The sequence below is a fragment of the Ambystoma mexicanum genome, chromosome 12 (genome assembly GCF_040938575.1).
Source record: "Ambystoma mexicanum isolate Mex_15411 chromosome 12, UKY_AmexF1_1, whole genome shotgun sequence".
NCBI classification, from domain to species: domain Eukaryota; kingdom Metazoa; phylum Chordata; class Amphibia; order Caudata; family Ambystomatidae; genus Ambystoma; species Ambystoma mexicanum.
Window position 1 is genome coordinate 131,395,897 of NC_090936.1, and position 26,013 is coordinate 131,421,909.

The window sequence follows — 26,013 nt, forward strand, 5'->3', positions numbered from 1 at the left end:
GAGCGCAGCTCCCTGCTGAGTGAGTCGGCAATGTTTTTTTTTTATTCCTGCCAAGTGGAGGGAACCAGAAACATCCCCTGGGCGACGGCCCAGTGCCACAGATCCTGGGCCTCCTTGGATAGGGCTGGGAATCTGGTGCCTCCCTGCTTCCGGATGTAGAACATCGTGGTGGTGTTGTCGGTGAAGATCCTCACCACTTTGTCCTTGAGGGACGGAAGAAACGATTTGAGCGCCCAGAACAAGGCTCGTAGCTCCAGGATGTTGATGTGGAGAGACCTCTCCTCCGGGAGCCAGAGGCCTCTTGCGTGGAGATCTCCGGTGTGGGCCCCCCATCCCTCCAGCGAGGCGTCCGTCGTCACCGTCTCCCGATACGCTGGGGTCTGAAAGTCCGTGCCTGCCGTGAGGTGCACACAGGTACCCCACCATAGAATCGCCCGACGGAACTCCTCGTCGAGCGGGAGCCTGTCTTCGAAGCTGCCCGCCGCTTGAATCCAGCGGGCGTCGAGGAACTCTTGTAGCGGACGCATCTGAAGTCTGCAAAGGGGCACAAGGTATTTGCATGAGGACATCATCCCGAGGAGGGACTTGATGGACCTCACCCTGGCCACATCCGTGGCTAACAGGTGCTGCACCTTGCCCAAAATGGCCTTCGTCCTTTCTTCCGACAGAGATGCCAATCCCTCCACTGTATCGAGCTTCACTCCCAGAAACGGGGCTACCTGCGATGGAACCAGGTGAGATTTGGGGTAGGTGATGGCGAATCCCAGTTCCGTGAGCAGGCGGACGGTCCTCGCTGTGTGTTCGACGGCGAGTTCTTGACCTTGCACGGATTAGCCAGTCGTCCAGGAAGGGGTAGACGTGGATCCCCTGCAGGCGCAGCCGCGCGCCACTGGCGCGAGGCACTTGGTGAACACCCTGGGTGCCGACTTTAATCCAAACGGCAGGGCTCTGATTTGTAGTGACGCCCCTGGACTACGAATCTGAGGAACTTTGTGTCCTTTTAGAATGGGGATGTGGAAGTAAGCATCCTCCAGGTCCGACGACGATAGGAAGTCGCCCTCCTCCAGCTGTCCCAGCACGTGCTGGAGGGTGACCATCCTGAATTTCTGTGCCTTGATGTACTTGTTTAACCGACGAAGGACCAGGATGGGGCGCCAACCGCCTGTCTTCTTTCTGACGAGGAAGTATCTTGAGTATACTCTGGAGCCCCGGAGCCTCTTGGGGACGAGCTCGATGGCACCTTTCTTGAGCATCGCCCTTACCTCCAACAGCAGTTGAGGGACGTGATTCTCCTTCCTGGCCATGGGAGGAATGCAAGGACACTTCTTTTTAAATTCTAGCCAGTGTCCACGGGCCAGGGTGTCCAGCACCCAACGGTCGGTGGAGATGGACTTCCACACACTGACGAACTTCGTCAGCTGGCCTCCCACCGGGGTGCTTCGGTGGGGGCCCCCGACGCTACGGCCGGTTCAGTCCTGCTTGAAGAGGCCTTGCCCGCCTTGGCCGCCTTGACGGTGGCGAGACCCTCCTTGCTTGCCGCAACCTCTGTAGGCCTCCTGGGACGAGGAGCGGGCCCGCCTGGCAGTACGTAGAAGAGCCACCGCTGGATCCCTTGGAGGCTCCCTGTCTGCCTCCGGAGCTCCGAAAGGGCCGCCGTTGCTGAAGGACTCCTAGGGCTCGGGCTGTCTGCCGGTCTTGATGGCCTGGAGGGACACATCCACTGTCTTCCCAAACAGGTTTTTGCCGTCGAACGGCATGTCCAACACTCTGGTCTGGATGTCCTGGCGAACATCCGTAGCCCTGAGCCATCCTCGTCGAAGGCAAACCCTGTTGCCCAGCTGGAGAAATCCAGTATCGGCAATGTCCGTTGCCACCGTTATGGCATGATCTGACGCCACCTCACCATCCTGCACAATCTGTAGGGCCACCGCCCTCTTGTCGTCCGGTAGGAAGTCTAGCAGGGGAGCTATCTTGAACCAGAGCTCCCTGTCGTAACGGGCCACAATCGCTAAGGCATTGACCACCTTAATCATCGTCGCCGACAACGAGATGACTCGTCGTCCCATGGAGTCCAACTTCTTGCCCTCGCTGTCCGGAGGGGAAGTGGAAGTTGAAGCCGCAGCACCCGCCGCTTTCTTCTTGGCCGCTGCCGAGACGACCGAATCCGGCATAGGCTGGGCCCTGAGGCACAAGGGGGCGGCATTGGGGACCTGGTACTTCTTCTCGTAACTGTCCCTTTTGGCGGGTGTCGTGGAAGGGTTCTTCAGGATAGCCAGCCCTTCGTCCCAGATGTTGAGCAATGGTACAGCAAGGACCGTCTTTCTCTTGGCCTCCCGTCGTTGGTAAAGAAGGCCTTCCTTTTTCTGTTCCTCAGGGCAGAGCTGGAAGAGCTCTGATGCCCTGGCTATCATGGCGTGGAAAGAGCCAATTTCGTCGGGCGGAGAGGCTCGAGGGGGGCAGGTGATGAAGGAATGTCCGTTGTATCATCGCCACCGTCGTCGTCCGTCCCTGTCGCTGTATCCGTCGCCGTATAATCCTGAGGGTCCGGCGAGGGGTATGAGGGGTCCACAGGGCTTGTGGGCACGAAGGGCAGTGCGGGGTGGACTCTCCTCCGCTTGTTCGGAGGTCTTCCCGACAGTCCAGGTTCTGGATCCTCCGTCGGGGTCCGTGGTAACCTCGTCCTTATCTCAGTACATAAGGATTGGATCGCCAACAAAATGGCCGCCACGCTATCCTGGGGCTCGGGCAATGGCTGCGACGGGCGGGATGGCTGCTCCACTGGGCCCTCGTCGCTATCTTCGATCACATCAGCAGGATCCTTCACCTGGGATCGAACCTTCTCGAACCTCTCGTTGAGGCCTTCGAACCTCTTGTTGAGGCCTTTCACGGTTTCCAGCAGATCCTCCTCAGAGGATGAATCTGAGTCCGTAATGGCCACCGGCCCACCCCACCCCCTCTTTTTCCACCGGGGTCTTCACGGGGGTCTTAACGATAAAGAGGATTCCCTCCGCGGTGGAAGGGAAACTCTGGGCCCCGAGGCCACCTCCACTGGCGTAGTCTCTGCCGGCTTCGCCAGGGCCGCTGCGACAACCTCGATAGAGGCCTTTGCCGGGTGGATCAAGGCCCTCACCACCTTAGGTGCATCCTGGGCCTTCGCTTTGGGGGGGGTGGGGGTCATCGCCTCGCTCCCCCTCGGCTCCCTTCGAGATCGACCGGGGTCTCTCCAGAAGCTTACCCGGGTTCTCGGACTTCCTCTTCCCCAAACAAGAGCGCTGTCTCGCGGTTCATCGTGCCGGGGAAGTAGCGCCCTGCTTCGCAGCCGAAGAGCCCTATCTTTCGGTGCTCCCGTTGCCCGCGGACTTGCGGTGATTGGCCTTCTGTTGGGCCCCCTGTCGCAGGGGCGCCCTCACAGGACTTAGAAGACCGCTCAGACTTTTTCTTCGCCTTCTCACCTGCTGTGCCCTTCTCCAGCCAGGCGGCGAGGCGGGAATGACGATCTTGCTTGGTCCGTTCCAACAGGTTCTTGCAGAACGCACATTCCTTTTCCACGTGCGTCTTGTCCTCATGAAGGCAGTAGAGACATTGCGAATGCTAGTCTTCCTTGAAAACATTTTTGCAATCAGCATCCCGGGCAGCTCCTGAACAGCTTGGATCCGGGAGTCAAGCTTCCCTTGTCCTGGGCCATGTCCGTTGAGGTAGGTCTCAGATCTTCTGGAACCTCCAAGAAGCGTATGTCGACAGAAACTTCACCCTTGAGGGGCGTAGAAGAATTCCAAAACGGGTCCCCGTTATCGGAAGTGGAAACGGTGGAGCTTGAGGCTCGATTAAACCGAAAAAAATTTGAAAATCTCCTGAAAAAGCACGAAAATGCAGTAAAAGCTCGAGAGCTAAAGCACGAGGACTCCCAACACTTGAAATTGCGGTAAAAATCTGAGGATGGCTGCCAGGGGAGGGGCTTAGGGAGAGGGCAGACAATTGGCTGGGGGCAGTATGACCCAGAGATCAGTGATTGGTTACTACTAAGACAGCGGAAACAAAACTGATACTGATTTTTTCTTTACCAAGGATTCCCAGCCTGAAGACAGGGAATATTCATGAGCATGTGAATCCATGCCAGACCCCATGCTGGAGAAGGAGATTCCTTCTTGAATTGCCGAATACCAGAGCTGCATTGCCTCTCTGCCCAGAGGTAGTGAACGTACACCTCCTCTTTTGTTTAGATAAAACATGGCCACTGTGTTGTCCGTCATTATCAAGACTTTTTTCCTCTGACAGATGGTAGAAAAGCCTTCAGCGCTAGTCTGATTTCTCTCAGCTCTAAAAGATTGATGTGTAGTTTGGACTCCGATGGAGACCAGCGACCGCTAATTGTCAGATCGTTGGCATGAGCTCCCCACCCCATGAGTGAGACGTCCGTGTCTCCGGCCATGGTTGCCAAAACTGTTCTCCTTTTAGGATATTCTCTGTACAAGTCCACCACAGACGATCCTGCCGAACCTTGTTCGGAATCTGGAGAAGATCCGTCATTTGACCTGAGAATTGCGACCATTGAGTCGTTGGAGCCCAGTGAAGGGATCTCATCCTCAAGTGTGCCTCTGCCACCAGGAAGATGCAGGATGCCATGAGGCAGAGTAACCTTAAAAAGTCGTAGGCCTGGAGATTTTGGGCATTTTGGAATTTGGAAACCACCTGAAGAATGTCTTGAGCCCTCGACTTGGGTGGCAAGCTCTTTCCCAAGGATGTGTCTAATACAGCCCCTATGTACTGGGGCTGTTGTGACGGTGTCATTTGTGACTTCTTGAAATTGAGGGAGAAGCCCAGTTTGTGGAGGAAGTGGCAGGTGACTTTCAGATCCAGTGCTTGTTCGGCAGGACGTGCTCTGATCAAACAATCGTCCAGGTAGGGGTAGACGTGAATCCCCCCTCTCCTGAAGTGCGCTGCCACCACTACCATTAACTTGGTGAAGACTCTTGGGCGTAAGTCATTCCGAATGGCAGGACTCGAAACTGAAAGTGAGAGTCGCCAACTACGAACCTCAGGTATTTTCTGTACTTGAAATGAATCGGCACATGAAAATAAGCATCCTGGAGGTCCAATGACACCAACCAATCCTGGAGTTGAAAGGCCTGAAGGATCTGAGAAAGTGACCACCTTGAACTTGTCCTTCCTCTCAGTCTCAGTCCTCCGTCCTTTTTGGGAATCCAAAAATACGGGGAGTACCATCCCTTGTTCCTCTCCGCTACAGGTACTGGCTCTATAGCACCTTTCTCCAGCAGGGTTAGAACTTCCTGCTGTAGTAGTGGGTCTGAAAACTTCAAAGGGCGTCTCCCAGGTGGATTGTTTTGAGGTTGCGTTAGAAAAGTAAGGAAGTAACCTTGGGCTATTATTTCTAGAGCCCAAACATCTGAAATAATGGCTCGCCATTCTTGCTGATGCTGTGAGAGCCTGCCTCCCACTGGTGTCTTGTGATGTAAGTCCTCAAAGCGTTTTTGTGGCGGTTGCTACGGCCGCCGATGGCAAAAAGGCTGCAGCTGGAGTTGGCTTTGCACATTTTCCTTGTCCACCACGAGTGGCCTTTCTCTAGCCCCTTTGACTGGCCAATCCTCTCGCCTTTCCATATGAGGAGTAGTAACGATAGGATCGTCCCCTCCAAGATTGTCCTAGTGCACGAAAAGGCTGAGGTTGTCTAATAGCAGCCCCTAAAGGCTTGGCAGCTGCTTTTGAGATCTGCAACCTCTCAAGGCTCTCGTCAGCCTTGCTACCAAAAAGGTGAGACCAGTCAAAGGGCATGTTCAGAAGGCGGTTCTGAACGTCTGGTGCGAAACCAAACTTCCGTAACCACGCAAATCTGCGCATTACCGTGCTAGTGCCCATGGCCTGCTCACACTATCAGCAGTGTCCAGTCCAGATTGAAGGGATTGCTGCATGGCCTCCTTTCCATCTCTAACGATGACTAAGAATCCTTCTCTTTCGTGCCCTTCTGGTATGTACTCCGCCGCCATTGCAATGCACTTCCACAGAGTGTTTGAAAATTTTGCCAAGGCACATGTGGAGTTGGCTGATTTTAACGCCATACTCCCAGCTGAAAATACCTTTTGTACCCAGCCATCCACACACTTATCGCCCCTGTCCGGAGGGATAGAAGGGTACGCCATTTTGTTTGAAGCTGTGGCTGCCTGTATCACGAGACTCTCGGGAGTGGGATGTTTAGATAGATAGCCGGGGTTGCTACTGGCAGGGCGGTATTTTGAGGTAAGGGATTTATTCACTGGAGGAATAGAATCCGGAGTCTCCCAATTCTTGGCCACCCTATTTTGCAAGGCTACGTGAAAGGGTAGTATTGGTCTTCGGTGGCACCATGGTCCAATATGTCTGTCAAATCATCCTGGATGAATTGGGTTGGTGGTCTAGTCCATCCTAAATAATCTACCAGCTTTGTCATTAGTTGACAGTATGATGGACTGGCATGCTCTCCTGGTTCTGGCCTGCCAAAGTCAGTTTCAGGAGATGTGTCAATGCCACTTGCATTGTGTAAGGATTCCACCGGGTCCCTCATCCTGCTTTCTTCTGAAATCAGGCATTCTGGGACATTTGGGGTGCCATAATCCAGCCCAAAGGGTACACTCTCCTCATCACATCTCTCCTGTTCCTCAAAAATTGAGGTCAGGGACTTGAAAAATTGTTTCCTAGGAAGAGGTTTGAGGGGAGGTGTGTTAATGGGCCCTGAATGTATTACAAGCTTTGTAGCCTTCTCTTTCCCTTTCCCTGGCTAACTTGGCTGAACTGGAACCTTGGCGTCGAGGGTTTTGGGGTCGGCGTCGACAAAGGCATCGATGGCGTCGACGTAATATTTGTCGTCGACGGAGCCGGCTTCGAGGGCGTGGAGGCGCTCTTCGAAGATTTGCCCCTCGAGGTGCATTGGGTTTCAGACGGCGTCGGTGACGTCGAGCGGTCGACTCGAGCCGTCTTTCTCACTCAGCGTCCTAGAAGGTTCTCTATCCTTTCTTTTTCGATCACCCGGGCTCGAGGGCACAGGAGTGTCAGAGTGATGACGCTCCCGGCCGGCTTCCGAAGAAGGCGCGACCGAGGCTTCGCTTTCTCGAACACATCCATCATTTTGACTCTGAATGCTTCCCACTCTTAGGAGGACGAATGTTTTGTGGGGCATTTCATCCTTTTGGGGGATTCGTCCGAGGACAAGGTGGAGGCGGACCTGTGGCGTATTTTCTTCGATTTCTTTTGTCGAAGATGACGAGTGATGGCAATCGCTTCGGGACCTGGACCGATGCCTTTCGCGTCGAGGAGACTTCTCCTCACGGGACCTCGACTCGACGCTAGAGGCTTTGCGGTCGGATTTATGACCTACCTGTAGTTTTCCCCTCCTCTCTCACAAGGCCTTCCCCATCATCGCCTGACACTTCGTACAGGCCTCCATGTCGTGGCCTTCCCCGAGACACCAAAAATCCTCAGTGCGGACCGCACGATTTGCACTTTTTGAAACCCAATCTTGGGGTCGTAGTCAGCGTCGATGACTAGGACATTTTGTATATTGTAGTAATATTCTCACTGCGTCACAAAACTCAAGGCACACCCAATCTCCAAAGCAACGTGTACCGTGGAAAAACTAAACTGAGGCCAACGGGCGCCATGCGTGCCTCTTATATACCCGATGACGTCACCCTCGACGGAGGCCTTCGAGGAACCATCGACGCACGATGCCCTCTGCTGAAAGTTTTTTCCAAAGCAGCTAAATAAAGCTGGATGGAATACATCTATCTAAGATGAGGAACACAATCCACTCGAAAGCATGTTCTGAACCCTCTCATTGGCGGGGAAGACGAGGCAGTCTTTGGTCTGAATTAGAACCCTCAGAAACTGTTTCACCTGACTGGGGTCTAAACTGGATTTCTTCTCATTGATGGAGAATCCCAGACTGAACATGAGGTCTATTGTCTTCGGAGTGTTCAGTAGGCATCTTTCGTAAGAATCCTCTTATGAGCCAGTCGTCGAGGTAAGGGTAAACCGGGACGGATAGTCTGCGCCGGTGTGCTGCCGCTACTGCCAGGACCGTCGTAAACACCCTTGGCGGCGAGGCAATGTCGAACAGGAGTACCCTGAACTGGTAGTGCTTCTCCTCTATCATGAACCGTCTGTATTTTCTGAGTGCTGGCAACATTGAAATATGAAAGTATGCATCTTTCATGTCCAGTGTTGCCATGTAATCCCCCTGCTTCAACAGTAGGATAACCTCCTGCAGGGTTACCATACGAAACTTGTGAGGTTTGACAAATGTTTTCGCTGGGCTCAGCATGATACTGAAGCCGAACAGTTACCAAGGTCCTGACAACAAGCAAAATCCACTGATACTGCTCACCGAGACTTAGAGTCTGTGATCCACATCCATGCTATGAGAGGTCCAATTAAATGCCTCTTCCTTGGTTTCTGATAAAAGCAAGAATAAAATACACAATAGAGATCTTTTTAATTATGGCCACGGGAACTAGAGTTGTCTTCCATTAGTTCCATTTTTTTTTTTCAGGACACTGTTATTCCAGAAGTTGAACTTTCAAAAAACAAATAGACGTCTTTTTGTGTTTCTCAAATTGTTTACATAAATAACAATGAAAATAATCTTTGTTCTTATATAACACTTCATGCAGGGATTCCTCACACTTTTAAGCACTGTAATAAGAGGTTCTGCTATTGCTCAATTCGATGGTAGTTAATGTATCAATCACGGAAGGATGAAGTACTGAGTCTGCCATGCCGCAGGACTCGCACTTGAAAGTGCCGACTGGCCCCATGCGAGAAGTGAACACTCGATTTGTAATCTTTCAACCTGTGCATAAAGCTGAATTTGGTTGTAAGATCCAATGTATCTTTTCAGGTTATGTGGGTTTTTGTGTTTTTTGGCTGTCCCAAAACGTAAATGAGTGATTCTCTGTGCCAAGTTAGGCGCACTGAATGATTAGGTGGCCGATTTTCGGTGTGCATAACTTAGCAATACAGGATATGACTGTTTCCTTGCAGGACATGTTTTCCTACAAAATCCCCCAGTCATCTTCTACAATAATAGTAATTTGTATTATTTGTATGGTGCTTTTGCCAAAGGGCAGTACACAGAAAATTTCATATTCAATTATTACCCAACAGAAGTTGGCAGTGACAGAAATCTGAGGAGAGAGGCATGCAGGAGAGGTTGGCACGAACAGAAGAGGAGGTGAAAGGCATGCAGGGGAGCTTGGCACTGAGACCAGATAAGCAGGGGGGTGGGTCATGATTTAGCGATTGGTGTTTCGCATGCAGGATGTGCGAACGTCCATTACATAATCAGGGTGCAACATTTGCACTCGCCACTAGCTAGTGACCTTTGACTCTTGGCGAGTAAGAGATGGGGTGCTATGTGTATCACTTTTCCTATGTCTGGCTACCTTGTAACTTCCAATTTTTTACACCTGACAATTTTGAACTCAAAATAGGGCCAAGGAGGAGCAGAAAGCGGGGAGAAGTGGATCGGATATGAGGTAAACAGCCTTCGGAGAGGATTGGGGATAGGGAGTAAGGGGAAGAGGGAGGAGTGAGGGGAGGGGGCTCCATGGGAGTTTCATGTAGGGTGCACATGTTGGACAGAGATCTATTTTGGAACTCGGCTCACGCAAAGAACAAAGCGCTGTGGGTGATTCGAAATTAAGTATTTTCAGTCATACTATATACAAACGGGTTGAAGATGGGTGTGTTACCTGCACTAACAATTTCCCCCTCTGCATACATCTCTCAAATTCCAAACCAAACACAACCACAAACCTACAGCACAACAAACCGCACAAACTTCACTACATGGCAACAACAAAACAAAAACACATAGACTCGCACAACAGTACACGACGACTACCGGCCGCAAAACACGCCAGGCCCAGCCAACGGACCCACCGGGCTGAGGCCACCAACAGAACATAACTGCTCTTGCACTTTTCCAGCTCCTTTCCACTAACCCATCTTCCCTTACTCTTTCAGAGCCGCCAGAGGACCACTTCGGTGGTGTAGTGCGCGGTACAAATATCCTTTAACATTATCAAGCGTCCCTTAATTGACTGGAAAGGATGAGACTAGGAAAAGCATGCCATGTTATTTTAAGAGATTTTCATGCTGTGCCAGGCATCAACGTAACAGTGCAGACTTTTCCAGAGATGGTGCATTTTGCCCCCACCAAGAATACACCAAATTTTTGTGGCAATATTAAGGCATGGAACCTGCGGGGGACACCCCTGCAACCCTGTATTATTTTAAAAGGAGCGGGGGGCACACCTGCTCCCAAAAACCCTAATATTATCCCCACTAAAAACATCGCCTATGGCCGTTTCCGACAACCATATATACGTCAATATTTTTTGTGGGGGTAATATTACCTGCTACCCCTTGGTGTGAGAACAGAAAGGAGCAGCAGACGAGGGGGAAGGCAAAAGGAGGCGAAAGCTTAAACGACACGGTAGATGTATTTAGATAGGAAAGGGAATGAGGGTTAGAAATGGTGTTTGCCTTAGCGTACATGCCCACAGAGTCTGAGTTGAACGATCAGATCAACGAGATGATTAGAAAAGGGCCAATGATCAATACTCCTCCAAACGCGCACGTACCCACATAGTTTTTCCATGTAAGTGCTGGAAAGTGCCTAACATTATTGAGGAACAGGTTGAATGGTGTGCTTAAGCATGCCAATGACGCGTGGACGCTTATTTTCGGTCTTGTGAACAGTGCTGGAGTTGTGAAAGGAATGCGTACCTTTTATATGGGAGCCACCTACAGGAGAGCCTACATCTGCCGTGGAACACCTCTTCAGGAAGCGAGAAGACCAACGATTTAGCAACAGCACAAGAAAGTGAAAAGGAGACGCTTCTCACAATTACGGCCCAGTTCTTTGCCACCCACTGCATGGCTACTGCCCTTCCTACAGAATCATGCCTCCACAAAAATGGAGCAACACAATGCGTTTCCGATCATGCCAACTAATAGCCCATGTTAGGAACCCTAGCAGAAGTTCTTATTGTCTACACTTGCATTTACTACACAGAGTTCCTCAACAGTTGAAATGTATTTTTACAAATATTTGTGCCCGCATTTACTTTTGAAAACGTATTACAATCCCCCTGTGAGAGAAAGGCTGTTACAAACACATGTGGGAAATGTTAGTGCTTTGTTGGACTTAAGACTGAGCTGGAAACTCAGCTATATACATGTCCACCAAGGTCATATAGCTAGGGACCTATGCTTGACTCGACATTTCACTGCAGGTGGTAATCGCACCCAACCATTAGCCACCATGACATCTCCCGGAACATTAATCATCCTTTATGCAAGACTTGGGGTTGCAGAATCTGACTGACAAACGGTATAACAGCCCGCTACTAAAACCCAGCACACCGAGCCAAGGCCTGACTCAGGGAATCTCACACGGCTTTGTTTACTTTGTGTCCTTCGTGTCCCCTCCCCCACCCTCTTCACTTCATTACCCTGTGTTCCTTAGCTGGCCCCTCCTTCCTGCCTGCCTTCTTTTCTCGCGCCCCTAATGCACACCCTAATATGGCCTGAAATGAAGTCAAAGGCTAGAGAAAAATGCCAGCCCATGAGAAACAATGTACCTCTCATCAAGACTCATTCACTGAAGAGGGGAGCTTAATTTGTAGCTATTGCGTCAAACTAACGAATGGCAAACAACGACGCTATTGAAGGATTTTTGCACAGAAAAAAAAAAATAAATAGATGGGGGCGTTAGGTTGGCGGTATTAAAAAAAAGTGGGAGGGGGATGCTGCGGCCTCCCCCCCCCCCGCATTGAAATAGAAATAAATGTGCAAAAAAAACATTTCGAAATAGATTTCAAAAATCGTTTTGGCCCTTGTTCTTTTCCTTATTATAACGTAGAACCATTTGCAATTTGTAGTAGTTCCCAAGACCTTTTGTTTTTGTAATGCACTGTAGATTCTGGAAAGGAGGCCTCTTTACACATACAGAAAAAAAATAATAATAAGGTTCACAAGTAAAGCGGCAGACGCAATAGATGCATGACAAGCTGTGTTGAGGTGGTTGTTGTAGCACTACTGTGATACAGTTGCAAAAAGCAGTAATTTTGTTCTTACGTCAGAATAGTGGGAAATGAGGGTTAAATTTCGCCATTGTGGTATATTTCAGAGTGGTGAAAATACCAAGTTCTGTTTTCTTAAAAAATATTGGGGGGGATCCCCTCCAAACCCCCTGGTTTTCTATCTTTTTAACCCCACCCATTTTGACCTCTTACCCTAATACCATACACAATTACAAATACCATAAAACTCTTGTTTTCGGTAAAATGACAGGGTACCGGAAATGAGGCATGCACCCGCTCCTCCACACATTCCAACTTCAGAACAAAACCACTAAAGCTAACAGAAAGATTATTCCAGTGCTGTGACTGAAAGCACAAATATAAATAAAATGGTGGGAGGTTTAGAACGTGCAAGCTTGCTAGGCTCATTGCACTAATACGAACACGGGCGCGTGCCTTAAACCAGCAGCATGAAGACGTGATTGTTACTGTTAAATGAGTTCCTTCCTGCGATGGAAAAATACCTTGGCACAATAGAGGACCCATTTCAAATGGAAACCAGCCTCTGGCCTAAGAATGTCAGATTTCGCAATACTGTTCTCCCCACGTGAGCCATACTAACAACATTTATTGTAAAACTCAATGTATAACAGTATGTATAATATGGGCCTGATTCATGCAATTGTTTGCACTGTGCAAAGTGTCCTTTCTCTGGTGCAAATTGACTTTGCAATGCGAACAAACGCCCTGATTCATGAAACCATGCACAATACACGTTGCATTGTTCAATGAATCAGGGCGTTTGTTGGCAGTGCAAAGTCAATTTGCAGCAGTGAGCAGACACTTGGCACCGTGCAAAGAAGCCCACGAATCAGGCCCTATATATACACACAGACGCCCGATAGGTTGACTGAAATCCTTTGCTTCGTGTTCTGCAAATATTCAAGCGAGACTTTCAATGAGACACGTGTTGCGGCAGTCTGTGCGGCAATTTTTTGACAGACGACTGCTGTGGAGTTGTGCAATACAAATTCTCTTCATATGTAGCAAGGAAAGAGGTCTTGTCCAGATACAGTGCAAAGCTTTACGGCGCCCAATCGTCCTACATCACAAGGCACACAGACCCCCCCCCCCTTTCCAGTGAGGAAACGTCTGCGCTAGTGCTGGACAACCGCGCCGAACATTTCCCTCAGACTTATCCACCATCATGGCCCTGTCCGTCGCAAAATTGGCCGCTGTTTTTCATGAAAATGAAAGGTATTTTAAAAGTAAGATAGTTAAAAAGTTGGGAAATTGTGACATTTTGAGTAAAAGCATGAGGGATTCCTGTTAAATGGGAAAGTTAGCGTGTGTAACGGGGTCTAAAGTGCACACACAACCCCATACAATTCCAGTGAGCATCCCCTTAGTCTGGAGGGGCACGGGCTGGCAGAGGCTACACTGACTTATTGCTGCCACACACTTGTCGGGTAAGAAGTCCTTGATGCAGCGGGCCCCCCTGCCCTCCCTCCTCATGGTTCTCACCTGGGTGTATGCGCCCTCCGGGACCCTCCTCCCTGCTGCCAATAGCAGCTTGTTGGTGGCTTGAAGGTTGCCAGGCATGCTCTGCTGAGGCTCCCTCTGGCCATTCAGGTGTGCAGTGACCATGCTAGCATGTGTCTTGGTTGGCAGCAGCGAGATGGCGAGGCTCTGATGGAGGCCAGGTTTAACGGCGCTGCCCACAGCCAGGGCGCAGCTTCGCACTGCAAGCTTCTGTTGGAGAGAAGGAAAGAGAAGTTAAGCATGCATCTGAGGACAACCAATGGCCAAGCAGGTCCCTCAACTGCCCCACGTGCCCATACCCCCTTCTCCTGGATTTATGCTCAGGAGGCCGGTGGTGGCAGCCCTGCCCGGTAACACCAGCCCCATGGTGAACGTGCACAAAGCGCTTGTTGTGCTGCGTGGAGCTTGACTGGAGTGGCCCAAGTGGGGCACTAGCCTATGCAAGGGGGGGGGGGCATGAAGTGTGTCACACAATGATCACAGTTTAGGATAGTGGGGTGGGCAATCAGATTCCAGGGTTAGCACGTGCCACCCCAGGCCACTCCCTGGACACACCACTGTGGAGAAGCAGCAAAGGGGCTAGATGGGACCGTCTAGGCACAGAGTGGGCACTTCAAATGTGGACAGTCCCATGGATTTGCGGCTTGTACCGGTTTTCAGCAACAAGGCACGGGGTGGGACTGCAGCCTGTGTGGCAGGGCTGGAGGGAATTTGCTTGAGACCTATGCAGTGGGGGCTGGGGCAGGGAAATCTAGGGATGGACTCATGCAGCGGGAAGCAGGGCATGGGGAAGAGCGACTTGTGTGGAGGAAAATGAGCACAGTGCAACCCGTGAGAGGGTGAGCAGTACAACTTGGGACAGTGCACTGCCACAAAGGCACTGAAAACAGTCACGATATAGCAAGTCACAGCATGTAAGCCAAGGCACGTTTGACCAAAAGGATCCAAAAGCTGAGAATTCTGGGCTTTGTAAGCTTTGACAGAGCAGCAACAAACTCACACGTGACCTTTCCAGCAACCAATGGTTGGACTTGTACGTTGCCTATACGTTAACAACCTCCTTAAAACTACCACACAAGCAACCACTCTCTCTGTCTTGCACGCCTCCATACGTCCTTCTCCCAGCAATACACTCAGACCATTTTATGTGCAAGTAGGCCCGAGCTGCTTTCGCAGAAGTTCACTTACGTTTGATCTGTAACAATACAATAGGCCCAGCTGGCACCCCCACGTTGGGAATAAATCATTATTTTCGTCCCGTGGCCTCAAAAGGTTTTGTACCCCTGAGCACCGTGGTTTCAGACTTCATCCTTTGAATTACCCTTGTATTCACCAAGAAACGTTTGGAACTACAGGGGGTTGCAGGTGAACTGGATCAGTAAAAATAGCAGAAAATACTGTTTGACACTTTTAGCGATCAGCCCTCATTTTGTTGCTTATGTCGGGCAGCATTGGGCTGTGGGGCCCAATACCCATGGCGTCCACCTCCATTACCCGCTCCGCCATACATATGTGGATACCTTACAGCCAACATGGATTTTCATGCCAACTGCAATACAATGGATTTGTATGGAATCTGCCTGCAATCACGACCTGCTAAAAGCAAGTGCTTTCTATGGGAATCCATTATAAATGGCTCCAGTAATCATTAATTGGGGGAGCCATTTATACTTTTTCACCAAAGTAGTTTGCCTATGGCTTCCTGTTCGCTACCACTACATGTTGGAAATGAGGAAAATTGCATTGAGGGGACTTTATGCACAAGAGTGAAAATGGAGGTAAGCCCCCCTATGCAATTTACTCGCCAATCCATAATGACAAACAAGGAAAAGGAAATCAGCTATAAGGAGTAATTGTTAGGTTGACTTAAATATTTAGTTGTGGGTGGGAGGGTGACCTCCGCAGTATACAACACGCAACAAGCAGGCAGTTGGCGGACAAGCAGGCGGTTGGAGTCTGCACACTGCTTTTAAAATGAAATCATGGCCCCCACCCTTTGGCACAGAGCTGCGCCCATCAGTTGGGACCATCAATGCCCCTTCCTCGCTCCCCACCACCCCTACTTGAAAACAATTCATATGGGCCCCTTTTCACTGTGCTGAGAAACTCCCACTTGTGAGTCTATTACAAATATGGAATGAAAAGGGGTGCTATCTCATACCTCCAGCGTGGCGGCCACAAAGGACCCTTGATGGGGGGATAGCACCGATAACCCACACTTGACCCTTCCGGCAACCTACTACACGGGCGACCAGCTCTACCCATCACGTATTCTCCTAATAAAGTCAAAGCATTTTTTGTGTGGTCAGAAGAAGGCTGCAGTTGCTTTACATTGGCATGAGTTAACCTAGAGGAGATCCATAACTAAGTCACAGCAGTTGGTTCTACCCTGAGCTGTTCTATTGTTACCACACGAAAGGAATGATTATTCCTCGCATGGCATCATCACGAAATACTCCTTGCTAGCCTTCCCTCACTATACATTTGCATTTGCTTTTCACTATATTTCGCTTTTCAATTCCACCACCCATTATAAGTATGGGAAAAACTTCTAGGCTCCCGTCAGGCACCTTCTGTCCATGGCCTCAACAAGATCTTGTACCCCAGCGAGCCATTGATCTAAACCTGTGACTGTGTAGTTCCCCTGTGGTTAGTGACAGCAATTTTCTTGATGGACGAGCCATGTACTTCCACCACAGCTCTCCGGTTGGCACTGCCAATGGAGGTCACCCACAGTCCCCGTTGCAAGATATCCTTAAACCTCAGCCGAGATCCATATTGCCCTTCACTCCTAACGAGTGGCCCCTATGCTACAATATAAAAAGGCAGAAAACCCATGGACATCAACAAACATTAATAATGATATGATGTGGAATTTATAAAGAACACAAAAATGAACCACATGAAATAAAACTGCAAATATGAACTAGCCCCCTGCCCCAGACAAATGGTCTGCCTTGTTCCTGTTGAAACCAATGGACTCATATGGCTGCATAGCTAAACCCCCTTCCCATTGGCTCCCGTCTGCGACCGAGCCAGCTATGCGCTGCTAACAGTGTGTCTTGGTCTTGACATTCATAACTGGGCCCCTTCCGGATATCTTCATTACAAAACTTCCTTTCATCTCTTCCAGCCCCAGCCATAGACCTCAAACCAGCTACTCACTGCTAGCCATGTTCTGTGCTCGTCCCATTATTACCTAAAGACCCCTTACATAAGGCTTCCTATAATAAAGTTCCCTTCTCCCATAACTCCCCTCTCACCACCCTCAGTTTCTACCATTTGGCAGGAGCGTACTATACTTTTATGAATCACAACTTTGCATGACATTGCCTAGAAGGTTCACCAAATGTCATGCGGCTGCCATAGCTGCACCCGTACCATTCTACTGCATCACTGATGGGCGTCCATATTACTGCAGTTCCTACAATGTCTGAAGTGGAATAGTCAGAACCTCATCCCTCGTGTTGTGCTATCTAGTCTCCCCAACTCTTCAGAGGTATCGTTTTCGACTAGTGAATCTCTGACCTAGCCCACATATTGCCCATGCGCACCTGAGACCACCACATTGCTTGCAACACCCACCTACATTATCTAGCCTAAACATGGGAGTCCACTTGTCTTTTCCCACACTCTTTTAAACAGTATGCAGTGCACGTACAAGGTGGTGTTGGGACCACCCAGGATCCTTCCTGTCTGCTCCATGCCCGCTGTGCCCCGGCTCGACACCCCAATGCCTAAGCTCCACTTCCTTTCCTGGAGAGGCCCTCCTCATCCTACTGGGCTAGTGCACACCACTGCCAAGTCTCCCAGTGCCAGGTGTGGCTGCCAGCAACATTAGCGTGCAGCATGCAGAGCGTGCGTCTGCATTTCAGGCATGCTGGAGTAGGTTTTCGGGAGGTGCTCAAGTAAGGCAAGACAACCGATACACTAACGTACACAGAACTGCATTAGTAAGCGCTATAGGTTTTTTATAGGGCGCCAGCTGACAATCCTAGCAGTCTCAAAGCGTGTAAACACTGCCCGAGTTAAAGTGCATTATGTCCCACCAACGGACAGCTCGAACCTAGTCCGCTTAGGTGCATTAACCGGAAAAAGGTGTGATATATGAAGATACATGAGTTGTAGTAAAATATGGGACAGAGGACGAGAAGGTGTGTAAGCGGGTGACAGATGAGTGGAGATTGCTTTTATATATATGAAGTTTGAGTGTGTGAGGGGCTTGAGATGTGCTCGGGTTAACTCATTGCTACCAAGTGTGCAGTGTCGCTATTGAAAACAACTGAATTTAATTGTGTTTGCATTTTGATTTATTCAGATCAGAATAATTAATCCTGGTAAAGATACTATCCTGTACAGAAAATGCAAGACCATTACCCAGAAACCACCATTTGAAGGATGCCGCATGCCTTTTGGTGTAAATGTGACAGGAAGTCATGCATTCTATAAATTCCCTCTACGCCCCGCCAGTGCATCATCTTAACCACAGTGCATTTAATGGGACCATCTGGCCAGGTGGTGCCGGGATTATCTCCCCTTGGCTCCGGTTACCACTGCCCATTGCGCTGTCGGCTTCATTGTCTCTCGGCTGGAGCTTTTTCAGCTCCTCTCAAAGAATGTACCATACGAGCTGCAAAAACTATACACCGCTTTTCTACATCATGAGCACATTCTGTCCTGAAGCACCCCCTGGTCCCGTCTTCGAAAAAGTTTGGTGCATTAGACAGACGTCTGTATCTCACAAGAAGCAAATGAGAAGTCAATATAGAAAGCGGTGCATTGTTTATATGTTAGGCAGCAGCTTCATATATACAATATGTGGTTTTATGTTGATATCCAGATACATACCACTGCAAGAGTGCATCCAGCACAATATGATGGCACTGGTTGAGGGGCTGTAAGTATGCAGGAGCCAGAGGAAGCCAGGCTATGCTCAAGCAGGAAGGTATCTAAGCGAGGTAAAACCAGGTCTATATTTACACGCTTTTGTCAAGGATTATCCATGGCCAAAGTTGAGCTAAGGAACTGCCACAGGAGGGCCTCCATGTTCTTTTCAATTATGCCGCGATAGCTATGAACGTGAACTCTCCAACCACATTATTCCTAAAGCAGCGGCTTAAAATGGCAATTTAAATACGGCAAATATGCCAGACTTTCATCTAGAGGATTGCACTTCCTGCCAATCAGAGCTTTCTTCTCTTATTTTAAGACCATTTATAGTCGTATGGCTGCATGCCGGATTACTTTACCAGCCAATACAGGAATAGTTTGTGGCAGGAAGCAAATCAGCCTCAAGCCAAGTTAAATAATAGACCAATCTAACCAGATGGTGTTCGGGGAGTGGACAATTCTTTCTGGAGATGCTAGGATAGGAAAATATACCCATGCAAGTCATATAGACATTTTAAGTAGGCAACCAGGGGAATATTAAAACGGGGATTTTATAAATGTGGCTTTCCGTTGCTCTAGTCGGCTAAAGAGACAGCAAAATATTGATAGCATAACAGTTACCAAATCATTATTTGTGGTCTTGAAGGCAGGGTGCAATTTGAAATTTGCAGGATACTGGCCAGCCATACAAAAAAGCTACTTGCCACCTCAATTCTAAACATACACACAGAAGACCATTTCTTACTCTCCAAAAATATCACTAGCATATGTTGCACCCTGTTGAGGGCTTTTTCAGGCACGAATTCCAAAGTATATGCTGATGGCACTTGCGCTCAAGTCTCTGCCTATAAACAGTGTCAGTGAAAGTGTCTCTCTAATAGATCCTGTGTGAAGTGCAAAGCTTGATAGATTAAAGACAGCACTAATCGAAATCACCCCCCTGCAGTATGTGCACACTGCATTAAAACTTCTTAAACTCAAAAGAGTGTGACATAAGGAATAAGTTACTTACCTGTAACTCTGGTTCCCCAGCATTGGTATCTTTCATAAACTCACATGCTGTGAATATTTCCTGTCAGGCTGAGAATCCCCAGTAACAGAGCAGTTTAAACTTAAACTTTGCTTAAAAGCCTACATTAGACCTTAATATCCCAGACTAATTTCCACTCCATTACCACAGTACCTTTTTTACTAAAAATACTCCATCGTGCAGCCTATCTGCAGATCCAAAAATATTTAGAAGACAACCATCTCTTGGTACTACGACAATCTGGCTTCAGACCAGGCCATGATACTGAAACAGCCATACTTGACTTGAAAACACAAATGGCCCAATATAAAGACAAAGCTGAACTGTGTTTCCTCCTTTTGTTAGATCTCTCTGCAGCTTTTGATCTGGTCAATCATGACAACTTGTGCCAACACATCGAGACCACTGCCCAATTCTCTCCAGAATCCATCAAATGGATCAAATCATTTCTAACCAATCGGACCATGAGGGTCTTCTCTGACATCTCAGCAGCCCCCCCACCGTCCCAATGACCTGTGGCATACCGCAAGGCTCTTGCATTTCACCCACACTATACAACGCATTTACTAAGCTCCTATTCAACAAACTTGACAAAATGGGCATCACGTATACAAATTATGCGGATGATACTCAAATACTCATACTGATTACTGGATGCTATGACAGACTCCAAAAACTTAAACAAAATCTACCTTGCAATCCAGGCCTGGATGGCTCTCAACGAGTTGTGCCTCAATGACGAGAAGACTGAGCTTATCATTATCGGAAATAAAGCCAAACTAAATAACCTCCCCCATTCATACACATTTTTTAACATTGATGGCAACACCATCACGGTCGCCAATGAAGTAAAAACCTTGGGGTTCTACACTGACTCCTCACTCACCTTAAATGGACAGGTCAACGTGGTTGTCTCCGCAACAGCTTATAATGCCAAACTGATAAGAGCCAGTAGACCCTTCCTCTCCACAGAAAACACTATTACCCTGGCCAGAACCTTAATACTCTCCAGGATCGATTACTGTAACTCACTTTTCGCAGGAACTAGTACCAGAAACATCAAAAAAATACAAATAGTACAAAACACCACCATCGGAGCAGCCCTAAATATTCCTATGCACAAACACATCTCAAACATCAGAAGGAACATCCACTGGCTCCCTGTGCACGACAGGATCAAATTCAAAATCTTGACGCTAACACACAAGTGTTTTGCTGATAAGGTGCCAAAATACCTTAGTAACCTTATTTGCAAAGCTCACTAATAGACCGACCTGTTCTTCCTACACTAATTTGCTTATCACCCCTAGGTATAGAAGACAAAGCAGGAGGCTCAAGCTTCCCAGCGATAGCACCCAAACTGTGGAATGCCCACCCCACTCAAATTAGAAACAACACCTCCCTTTGGTCTTTTAAAAAACATAAAAACCCTTCTCTTTAGGATCGAACCCCCCCCACCTTAATAGTCAACTAGTCGCTTAGTTCAATTGCCAAATGTCTAAATGTGCAAGACTATGAATGTAATGAGGTAACAATGTATAAATGTGTTACTGTGTAAATGTGCAAAAAAAGTAAACATGAAACCATATTTTTAAGCAAAGTCATAGCGCCTAGTTGCCTTTGGGCTTTGTGCGCTCTACAAATGATAAAATAAATCCATTAAATAAATAAACTTTCAGTCACTTTTGTGCTCCATTAGTCATTTTGGGTCACACTGCCCACAGCCAATAGGAACACCTCCCTTAACTCCTCCCGTCCGCCATTTTCAGATTTGGCAGGCGCACGTGAGTGGCAGTAAGAGCCAAAAGACGAGCCATATGGGGTAGGTTGCATGTGAATCTAAGAATACCAATGCTGGTGGAGAACCGGAGTTACAGGTAAGTAACTTATTCCTTCTCCAGCATTGGATATTTCATAGATTCACATGCTGTGAATAGATTATAAAGCAGTTTTACGATACCTATGGGAACAGGCAAACTCCTAGCATAACTTACCCCTAGAATTACTGACCTCACGTAAAAAGGTCGACTCTAGACTCTTCTGCGGAATCTGTCGATAGTAGAACCTGGTGAATGTATGCACCGATCTCCAGGTGGCTACACGGCAGATGTCAGGCAGCAGGATTTCTGAGAGGAAAGCAGGGATTGCGGCCACTGCCCTGCTGGAGTGCGTCCGATCCTGCCGGGAAGCATCCTGCCGGCCTGTTGCTGGCAGAATGAGATGCAGGCTGCAATCCATCTTGAAATGGAGGACCTTGAGAGAGCCTTCCCAGGCCCACCAGGTCCAAATGAAACTAACAGTTGAGCCACATAGTACTTGAGGGCGCGCACTACATCCAGCGTGTTTAGGGTCCGCTCCGCTGGAGACATTGGTGTGCCAAAGAACACAGGCAAAACCACATGCTGATTGAGGTGGAAGGAGGATGGCACCTTAGGCATAAAGGTTGGGTTATTACGTAGAATAGCCTTGTCCATGTGAAAAGTGAAATAGGACAGTTTTGAGGAAAACGCCTGTATTTCACCAACTCGCCTGGCCGAAGTTATTGCCACTAAGAACGCTGTTTTCCAGGAAAGATGTTTAATGGATGCTTGGTGCATCGGAACAGCCCACGCAAGAACTCCTTCACCAGCTGGTGAGACCACAGGAATAGCAACCCTGCGGAGCGGTTGTACCTGGAGATCGCCACCAGATGCACCTTAATGGAGGATTCCGTCAAACCAGTCTGAGGCAGGAACAACAGATAAGGCAATAGATCCTCCGGCCGGACGGTCTGAGATAGTAGTTGATGCACCTAACAGCTGCTTACTCCCTAGCACTTCACTCTTTACTACTCCTAGCACTTACCCCCACTTTCTCATTCCCCCTCTCTCTGCACTTATACGTTCTGAATGCTTACAAGGCCTAGTAGGTCTGTCACTATCTTTCATTGTCAAATTTGCCTTTCTCTCCCAGGTTCCCTCGCTGTTGCCCTGTGGGCACTTTGAAACACAATTTACTTGATGTATAAGTGCCTTACAAATGCACAATAAAATAAATGGATCCTGCACCAACCTTGAAAACGTTTCCATTTGCTCTTGTAGCACTTAAAGGTGGATGGAGCTCTTGCCCAGGGCAGGATCTCCTGGCAGTCTTGCGAAAGGGGACAGAGCTCCGATTTCTCAGAGCACAGGAGCCAGGCCGTCAGATTAAGTGAGACCGAGTCGTGGTGCAGCACCGCCCCTGGTTCTGGGACAGGAGCGATCTGACTGTAACGATTGGTTAGGGCGCAGCTTGATCGGCACCGCTGACGAGAGGGCAAGGAGGTCGCAGTATCAAAACTGTCTCAGCCACGCAGGGGCCACTAATATCAGTTCACACTGATACAGTCTGAAGGTGTAGGACTCGAAACACCAGAGGAAATTGGGGGAATGCATAGAGAAACCTCCCTTCAATGGAAACGCAAAGGTTCCCTCCACCTCTCCCGATAGTGAAAGTGGCTGGCAAAGGTTTGGCAGAGACTGTTCTCGTAAGTGGCAAAAGGACGATCTCTGGAGTTACCCACGTCTGAAACACCAGGTGACGCCGATCGTCATGAAGTTCCCACTCATGCCAAGAGCGCAGCTCCCTGCTGAGGGAGTCCGTTAAAGTGTTCTGAATCCCCAGTAGATGAAGGGGAATGGGAAACATGTTCTTCTGTAGAGCCCAATGCTGCAGGGCTTGGGCCTCCTTGTAAAGCTGTGGGGACCTCGTCTCTCCTTGCTTGTAGAAAAAAACATTGATGTTGTGTTGCCTATGTAAACCCGTATCACCTTTCCCATCAGGAGGGGGAGGAAAGACTTCAGGGCCCAACACAAATCGCCTGTAGATCCAGCAGATTGATGTACTGGCTCTTTTCCTCCTCCGACCAAAGGCCTCTGGTATGGTGGTCCGGCAGCGGGTGCCTTGCACCAGATGTTCCCTCACTGACCACCATCGAAGGCTCTGCCTGAAAGACATTGTCAGAACAATGCAGTCGTCCCAGGACTCTGAGGCTTGGATGCAGAGGGCTTCACCAGCCTCATGTGTAACCGGCACTTGGGGATCAACGGGATGCATGATGGCATCCCCAGCAGGGATTTGTAGTTACGGACTGGCGTTACCTGGGCGCTGATGTGAAAGTGCACCTTTTCCAGAAGAGCCGCCACCCTTTCATCCGAGGGCCTGGCGGTGCAGGTCTGGGTGTTGGGTCATGCTTTGCGATAAATTGCCTGTTGCGATGGAACCAGGCATGACTTTGGCAAGTTGATGGAGAAACCCAGCCACTGTAGACACTGGGTGGTGGTGGCAGTGTTGGTTTCTGGCACCGGATATGAGGGGGCTCTAACCAACCAGTCATCTAGATACGGGTAGACGTGATCTCCATCCGCAGCAGATATACCACCACTGGTGCAAGGTATTTGGTAAACACCCACAGAGCAGACCGCAGGCCGAATGGAAGGGCCTTCAACTGATAATGTACTCCTGCCACCACGAAGCGTAGGTAGCGCCTGTGTGAGCAGCGAATAGGGATGTGAAAGTAGGCGACCCAAGGTCGAGCGACGCCAAGCAGTCTCCTTGTTGTAGCTGGGTCAACACCTGCTGCAACGTGACCATGCAGAACGTTTGTGCCTTTAGGAACTTGTTGAGCACCCTCACATCTAATATGGGCCTCCAACCCCCTGACTTCTTGTACTGTGACTTTTCCCTTACCAGGAAGTAGCAGGAGTAGACTCCTCTGCCCAGCTTCTCCTTTGAAACCTTCTGCACTGAACCCTTCAGCTGCAAACCTTGTACTTCCTGTAGCAAGAGGTGCTGCAACCTTTCTGGTTTGTGTGCAGGAGGAATGTCGGTCGATACGGGATAGCACCCATTCACTGTTGTGATGTTTGCCCATTCTTTGACGAACCTTGACAGTCGTCCTTCCACCAGGGTGCTGAAGCGGGAGGACCTGGCATTGGGCTGGTCATGTCCGTTTGCTGGACTGATCCCTAGATTGGGAGGAGCCATGGCACTGCTGCGATCCCTGTAGTACTGGGACTTTTTTCTGTACTGTCCCCTGATGAGTACGCGGTCTTGTAAGAAGAGGAAGACTGGTATGTCATTGAGTTATCCCGCAAAGTCCTTCCAAAGCGCTCCTTTACCAAACTAAAGGACTGGTGCCTTTGCTGTAGAGTGCCCAATGAGCAAGTGGTGTCTGTCTGTTTTTACAGACTAAGGCTTCATCCACCTTCTTCCCAAAAAGGGCAGAACTGTCAAAAAGCACATCAATGACTGTGGACTGGACATCGGGTCTAAAGTCTGTGGCCTTGAGTCAACCCTACCTGCGTAGAACTGCTTCATTTCCAAGCTGGCGAAACCTAGTATTGGAGATGTCCACAGAGACCGTGATGGCATGGTCTGACACCAATTTCGCCCTCATGGAAGATGTCCATGACCTCTTGTTTCTTGTCATCCGGCAGAAACTCTAGCAGGGGACCCATCTTGTACCACAGCTCGCGATCGTAACTTGCGAGTATGGCCATTGCATTTGCTGCCTTGATAGTCGTGGCCGCGGTGGTAATGACCTTTTTACCAAAGGCTTTGAGGCACTTGCCTTTCTTGTCTGGAGGGACAGAGCAGGAGGACGATGGGTTTGCTGACCTTTTCCTGCCAGCAGCACAGACAGAGTCTGGCATGGTTTGGGTGCGAGGCAGGCAGCAGCACCCTCTGGGGCATTGTACTTTGTTGAACCAGTGTTTTAGCCAGGGCAGTTGCGGTATGTGCAAAGGTGACCAGGCCATCCTCCCAGACGTCTTCTAACAGAGGGATGGACATGACAGATTTCCTGCACTGTTCTCTGTGTTGGTAAAGCACAACTTTCCTTGCGTCGCTCCGCTAGTGCAAGGCCGAACATCTTGGCCGCCCTGGAAATGAGCGCGTGGAAGACCCCAACCCCGTCAGGGGGGGGGGGGGGGACTCCCTGAGTGGAATGTCCTCTGGTTTCTCATCACCTGCGATAAATTTGTCAAATTCGTCAGTATGGGAAGTGTGAGTGGAAAACACGTCATGGTCGGGATCAGCGTCTGTTCCAGTATCGGACAGCCTCTGTGGTACTGACAAGTGATCGTGCCTTCTGGGAGGGCGAGGGATATCGTCTACCTCCCTGGAGGGCCGTTGTTGCAAGGTTACCACCAGAGCGGTTACTGTGGATAAAATGTCCAGCGACATGTTTCCCTGTGGAGGCAGCAATGGAGCTGGCTGCATTAAAGGCAAACTGTGCTGTGTCTGAGATGCATGCAGAGGAGAGAACAGTGGTAGCCTGGTCAGACTTGCCTTACCCCGTGGTGAGCTGGATTGCTTTCTGGGAGGCGATGTCCTACATTCTGAAAACGACTGCGGTGACATGGCCTCCTCATGTGCTTCCTCTACTGATTGGGAAAGACTTGGCTCTGAGACACAATACCTCCCGGTAGCAGGGCCACCCCAAGGTTGGGGAAT

At 49.3% G+C, this 26,013-nt stretch overlaps 1 protein-coding gene across 2 annotated transcripts in view; it reads right to left on the reverse strand.

Annotated features, from left to right (window-relative positions):
- PHF21B (PHD finger protein 21B) overlaps positions 1–26,013 on the reverse strand; it is a 460,667-nt gene that overhangs the window by 211,023 nt on the left and 223,631 nt on the right. The window contains exon 4 of one of the 2 annotated variants that reach the window (XM_069628165.1): positions 13,602–13,829. The exons of the other annotated variant lie outside the window; for it this stretch is intronic. Coding sequence (XP_069484266.1) covers positions 13,602–13,829 — 228 coding nt within the window. The remainder of the gene's footprint in view (positions 1–13,601; positions 13,830–26,013) is intronic. 2 annotated transcript variants of the gene reach the window in all.